The sequence below is a fragment of the Penaeus vannamei genome, chromosome 24 (assembly GCF_042767895.1).
Source record: "Penaeus vannamei isolate JL-2024 chromosome 24, ASM4276789v1, whole genome shotgun sequence".
In the NCBI taxonomy this organism is placed as follows: Eukaryota; Metazoa; Arthropoda; class Malacostraca; order Decapoda; family Penaeidae; genus Penaeus; species Penaeus vannamei.
Genome location: NC_091572.1, coordinates 11,176,127 through 11,183,626, shown reverse-complemented (window position 1 = coordinate 11,183,626; position 7,500 = coordinate 11,176,127). Strand labels below are relative to the sequence as shown.

General features: G+C 39.5%; 1 protein-coding gene across 3 annotated transcripts in view; it reads left to right on the top strand.

Moving 5' to 3' along the window:
- The window catches only part of LOC138866099 (growth hormone secretagogue receptor type 1-like), a 247,555-nt gene that overhangs the window by 224,315 nt on the left and 15,740 nt on the right, over positions 1-7,500 (top strand). For all 3 annotated transcript variants that reach the window (XM_070138001.1, XM_070137999.1, XM_070138000.1), the window contains 2 exons: positions 4,858-4,954; positions 5,909-6,058. In XM_070138001.1, coding sequence (XP_069994102.1) covers positions 4,858-4,954; positions 5,909-6,058 — 247 coding nt within the window. The remainder of the gene's footprint in view (positions 1-4,857; positions 4,955-5,908; positions 6,059-7,500) is intronic.

The window sequence follows — 7,500 nt, the reverse complement described above, 5'->3', positions numbered from 1 at the left end:
TACACGTATTTTTCAGTTACATGAACAGTGCATAAACTATCAATTGTTATTCGGTTTCATCTATTTATCATATACAGACAGACAGACACACATACACTCATGCACAAATTTAAAATACAGAGACACATTCACACACACAAACACACACACACACACACACACACACACACACACACACACACATATATATATATATATATATATATATATATATATATATATATATATATATATATATATATATATATATACATATATATATGTATATATATATATATATATATATATATATATATATATATATATATATGTATATATATATATATATATATATATATATATATATATATATATATATATATATATATATATATATATATATATATATATATATATATATATATATATATATATATATATATATATATATATATATATATATATATATATGTATATATATATATATATATATATATATATATATATATATATATATATATATATATATGTATATATATATATATATATATATATATATATATGTATGTATATATATATATATATATATATATATATATATATATATATATATATATATATATATATATATATATATATATATATATATATATATATATATATATATATATATATATATATATATATATATATATATATATATATATATATATGTGTGTGTGTGTGTGTGTGTGTGTGTGTGTGTGTGTGTGTGTGTATACATATGTATATATATGTATATATATGTATAAATATATCATCATCATCATCATGGGGGCTGACGCCGACGGGGGCGCATAGCCGCATCCACCCTTCGCTTCCACCTACGAGGATCCCTCATGGCTAGACGCCAGGCAGGGACTCGGCCCATCTCTAGTTCTTCACGGCAGGTTTGGTCGATCTGCCCAAGCCATGACTTCCTCGGTCGTCCCACAGGCCTCCTCCACCCAGGGTTGTCTCGAACAGAGACGACCTGGTGGGCAGGATCATCCTGAGGAAAGCGAGCCAGGTGGCCGTATAGCCTGAGTTGGCGATCACGGATTGTGCAGATAACAGGGCTTGTGCCAGTCTCACGGTGCAACCGTTGGTTGGACACATGGTCCCGCCAACTGTACCCCATGATCTGGCGCAAGGACCTATTACAAAAGGCTTCAAGACGAGCCTCCAAGGCACAGGACAATGTCCAGGTTTCGCTACCGTATAGCAAAACTGGCATTATCAGGGCCTTGAAAACCCGTAGCTTGGTCCTTCTGCACAGGTACCGACATCTCCAAATACTCTTGTTGAGAGAGTTCATGACCCCTGCTGCCAGGCCAATCCGTCTGCTGACTTCATGGTCTGACAGCCCAGAGTTATGAACTACACTACCAAGGTATGTAAAGCTCTCTGTGACTTCAATGTCCTCGCCGCAAGCACGTACCGACTGAACAGGTTCTCCTAACAAGTCCCCAAATTCCTGGACCTTGGTCTTGGTCCAGGAGACCTCTAGACCCAGGGGCTTCGCTTCATTGCTAAATGCATCGAGAGCCGTTACTAGGGTTTCCAAAGACTCAGATAGAATGGCAACGTCATCAGCAAAGTCAAGGTCTGTAACCTTGATATTGCCCAGCGTTGCCCCACAATGACTTTGAACAGTAGCTCTGCCCAGTATCCAGTCCATGCAAGTGTTGAAAAGAGTTGGTGCAAGGACACAGCCTTGCCTCACTCCTGAACTAACAGGAAAGAAGCTCGACAGGCCCCCACCACACTTTACAGCACTTTCAGTACCAGTATACAGGCTTGCTATTAGTCCAATAATCCTTGTTGGTATTCCTCTCAGCCTCAGGATCTCCCAAAGTGACTCCCGATGCACCGTATCGAACGCCTTCTTGAGGTCGATGTAGGCTGCAAGCAGCCCACGCCCGAACTCACGACGGCGCTCTACAATGACTCGAAGCGCGAGGATACGGTCTATTGTGGACTTACCAGGAGTGAATCCGGATTGCTCCAGTCTCTGGTGCCTCAGTAGATGGTCTCTGATACGTCTCAGAAGGATGTGGGCAAGAACCTTGCCTGGTACACTGAGCAGTGTGATGCCTCGGTGATTGCTGCAGTCCCAACGGTCCCCCTTCCCCTTCCAGAGAGGGATGACCACACCCCTCAACAGGTCAGGAGGGATGGAACCGGACTGCCAGATGGCAGCCAGGACAGCATGTAACCCCCGTGCCATAGGTTCACCACCAGCCTTTAACAGTTCAGCTGGTATGCCGCAGATACCAGCTGCTTTACCACTCTTCAGCTTGGAAATCGCCCCCCTAACTTCAGTTAGGGAGGGAGGGTCCTCACTGATAGGTGGATTCGGCAGCGGGATCTCGACACTACCCGCATCCAAGTCAACTGTTGGTGGGTCAACCTGGTACAGCTGCTCAAAATACTCAGCCCAACGTCCCCGCACCTCAACAGGATCTGAAACGATCTGACCACTTACTGAGCGAACTGCTGTCACCTGTGAAGAGGGCTTGGAGTTCAGCTTTCTCAGGGCTTGGTATGCAGGACGAAGGTCATTTACTAAGAAATGGCCTTCTACCTCCTCTGCAAGACTCCTAATAAACTGTTCCTTGTCCCTTCTTAACAGGGACCGAGTTCTGCGCACATGAGAACGGTGCAATTCCCGATCCCCTGTCAGACGAGCCGCACGACATGCATCAGTGGCTTCCAGTGTCTCCCGCGAGATGGAATTCTGTACTGCTCTCGGGCGTACACCAATCGTATCTTGAGCTGTATCAAGCGTTTCACGCTTAAAGGTATCCCACAGAAGAACAGGGTCTGTCAGACTGCCAAGCACTGCGAAACGATCAGAGATTGCCTCAGCAAACCTGCGGGCACACTCCCCCTCCCTCAGCCTGTCCAAATGAAACACCCTTGGGTGATCATTTGACCGCTGGGGGGTTTTGAAGTGGACCCGGAGGGTAGCCACAACCAATCTATGGTCAGTACCACAGAACTCAGCACTCCTGTACACCCTGCAATTCTGAAGGATCCTCCAACGAGTGCTAACAAGTATGTGGTCGATCTCCTTGGCTGCGTTACCCGCATCACTGTACCATGTCCAGCGATGTGGGTCTGGGCGCTGGTACCAGGAGCCAGAAATCCTCAATTTCTGGGACCTAGCAAAGTCCCGGAAAAGGAGGCTATTCTCGCTACCGGCATCAGCTCCTGAACCATGGGGACCGACAGACATCTCATAGCCAGCTCGATCACAGCCAGATACCGCATTGAAGTCGCCCAGAACAATGCGAATATCTCGTCGAGGACATCTGTCTGCCACAGATGTAAGTTTGGCGTAGAACATCTCTTTCACGTCAAGTTTACAAACATCGGTAGGAGCGTACACAGCAATAAGAGACATGAAGCCAAAAGAAAGCTTCAATCTCAATACCATTATACGCTCATCAACAGGAGTAACCTCTACTACCGAGGGCTGGAGTCTGCTGGAGACGGCAATGGCTACTCCCTGGAGATGGTGGCCATCGCTGCGGCCCGACCAGTAATAGGTGTAGCCACCTACACAGGTCATGCCACTGCCAGGCCTCCTCACCTCCGAGAGAGCAGCCACCTCAACTCTCAGCCTCCCCAGTTCCCTCGACAGTAGAGGCAACCGATCATCCTGACGCAAAGAACGGACGTTCCAAGCCCCCACCCTAGCTTCCCGCCTGAGGTTCAGCCTCTGGCAGTCGCTCCGGGTGGATGCCACCTCTGCCACCCCCACCGACGCTGCCCCATATAAAAGGGGGTGGCGGGCTGCGTGCCCCATCATCCACCTGTGGGGTTCCCGAGGGCTTTCCCCCACAAGCTTCACTCTGGGCTGGCGGCCACCAGAGCGCAGGCGAGACGGGTAGTTCCCGTTCCCAGCCTGCGCTCCAGCAGTCGCCCTCCCAGCAGGGCCCACAGTCCGCCTCACTAGCTGGGTGGGAGGGGCTTTCCCCCTCCTCCCAGCCTCTCCAATAAATATATATATATATATAAATATATATATATATATATATATATATATATATATATATATATATTGATATATATATACATATATCATATTATATTATATATATATATATATATATATAAATATATATATATATATATATATATATATATATATATATATATATATATTGATATATATATACATATATCATATTATATTATATATATATATATATATATACATATATATATATATATATATATATATATATATATATATATATATATATATGTATATATATATATATATATATATATATATGTGTGTGTGTGTGTGTGTGTGTGTGTGTGTGTGAGTGTGTGTGTGTGTGTGTGTGTGTGTGTGTATGCATATATATTGATATATATGTATATATATGTATAAATATATATATATATATATATATATATATATATATATATATATATATATATATATATATATATATATATATATATATATTGATATATATACATATATCATATTATATTATATATATATATATATATATATATATATATATATATATATATATATATAAATATATATATATATATATATATATATATATATATATATATATATGTGTGTGTGTGTGTGTGTGTGTGTGTGTGTGTGTGTGTGCGTGTGTGTGTGTATGTGTGTGTGTGTGCATATAAACATAAGTGTGTGTGTGTTCGTGTTTGTATTCAGCTTCTAAATGTTTATATACTCTAATGTGCATATTTCACTTCGATATACTGACAATACAGACCCTTCAAACAGGATACACAGTTCATAATTCTGATGGAAACAAATTCAGTCAGGCCATAACGTTCATTATCCTATCGTTCCAGCCCTGTCATCGCTCTTACGGAATATGAACGCACGAATTACGTAGATGATTCGGTAGTACCTGTTTGTTATACACGTATCGACAAGCTCTGGGCGAAGGTTAGTCTATGTCATTTTTTTTTATTTCTCGTTTTTCTCTCGCTTTCTCAGTTCTTTTTGTTGAAAAAAATATCCCCCACAAAACACAGAAATAATTTCCTAAAGTCCCTGTCACCACAACTAACACTATATCTACAATACATGCGATCGTGGTGTCTATCTCAATTTCTCACAATAAAAGAAATAATCATAATCATACAACCACAACCTAACACCATACCAAGCATATCAGCAGGAAGCTGTTTGAAGTGTCCAAAAAGGCACCATAAAGTTTAAACACCACGTCATCATGATTAACAGTGTCCTCATCACACAGGTGGTGAAGATTTCTTCTATATTTTCTAGATTGATCAACCATTCACTGTATCAAAGAATGAATAGATAACTCTCTCTCTCTGTCTCCTTCTCCCTCTCTTTCTCTTCTTTATATATATATATATATATATATATATATATATATATATATATATATATATATATATATATATATATATATATATATATATATATATATATATATATATTATATATATATACATATATATATATATATATATATATATATATATATATATATATATATATATATATATATATATATATATATATATATTCAAACTGCCACCACACAGCTCCTTTTCACCACAACTAACACCATCCTCATTCCACAGGTGGTTGAGGTTTCTTCTATATTTCTCAAAAAAATATCGACCATTCACTATGTCAGAAACAGATTAAAAACAAAACAAAAAAAAGACACCACCCAACTTCACCACAACTAACACCATCCTCATCACACAGGTGCTTGAGATTTCTTCTATATTTCTTTTTAGAAATATATATATATCGACCATTAACTGCGTCAGAAACAGATAAAAAAAGAAAAAAAAAAAAAAAAAAGCAGCCACCCCGCAACTCCTCTTCACCACAATTCACACCGTCCTCATCACACAGGTGTTCGTAGTCTCGTCCATGGTGGTCCTCTTCTTCCTCCCGCTGATCATCCTCGTGCTCCTGTACTGGAGGATCGCCCGACAGCTGCTCCTTGAGGATAAGCAGCTGTGCAGAGACAAGCCTAATCCCAACCTGCAGGCCAGGAAGCAGGTACTGTGGCGGGCCCTTGGTGGACCTGGGGCTTGGGGCCTTGGGTTTCGTTTTTTTTTTTTTTTTTTTCCTTTTGGTTTTTCTTTCTTTCTTTCTTTCTTTCTTTCTTTCTTTCTTTCTTTCTTTCTTTCTTTCTTTCTTTCTTTCTTTCTTTTTTTCTTTTTTCTTTCTTTCTTTCTTTCTTTCTTTTTTTTCTTTTTTCTTTTGTTTTTGTTTTTTGTTTTCTTTTGTTTTTGTTTTGTTTTCTTTTGTTTTTTGTATTTTTGTTTCTTATGCCTATTTTGATCTGGATTTTCATGTCTCCCTTTATCTTTTTCTGTCTTCTTTCTCTCTGTCTTTCGGTCTATTTGCCACTGTCTGTTTGCCTTCCTTTCTATCTGCCTCTCTACGCGTCTCCTTATTTTATGCTCTCCTGTCTGTCTGTCTTCCTCTCTTTCTGTCTATTTGTTTTCCTGTCTTTCTTTCTGTCTATCTCCCTTTCTCTGTCTGTTTGCCTCCCTTCCTGTCTACCTTTCTGTCTGCCTCCCTTTCTCTGTCTGTTTGCCTCCCTTCCTGTCTCCCTCTCTGTCTGTCTTTCTGTCTATCTGTCTCCCACCTTTTTTGTTTTTTATCTGTCTGCCTCCATTCCTCTATCTTTTCGTCTTTCGACCTTTCGGTCTTTCTGTCATAAATATATATATCTAAATACATCCATAAATATATATATATATATATATATATATATATATATATATATATATATATATATATATATGTCGTTCTCTCTCTCTCTCTGTTCTTTCTCTATCTTTTGATGATGTTAATAATGATGATAGTAATATTCCTGCAGTATGAGTGTCACAGTATTACTATTTAATGTTCGAAACAATACCGATACTATCAACATTATTAACTGTATAACCGTATGATTGATAACGGGAGCAGTAGTTGTAGTATTAGTAATTCTAACATTCTGTTGAATACCTTTGTAATATGACCTTTGCAGATGTTCATCTTTTTCCTTCCCCTTCTTCTTCTCTACCTCTTCCAAATCGTCGCCGTCGTCATCACATCGTGCTCTTTATTGTCGTCACTATCAGCATCACTAGCAACACCATCATCATCATCATCATCATCATTGCCACTATCATAATCATTAGCATCATCATAATCATCACCGCATTCACCATCATCCTCATTAGCAACATCCTCCTGCTTCATATCCTAACCCTAATCCTCCATCTCTCCTTCTCTTCCTCTTCCACCTCCTCCTCTTCATCCTCATCACCGCCATCGTCATCAGAGGAACTGCCCTCTCATACACTCTCCCTTGCTACTTTGTCCCTGTTTCAGCATCATTTTTTTCCATCTTTGTCCTTCCCCCTTCCTTCCCTCGCCCGCTCTCCGAATGGACTGTAGAAATGAGGTAATTTTCGGAGATTAAAAGCTCTGCAGGTGACAGG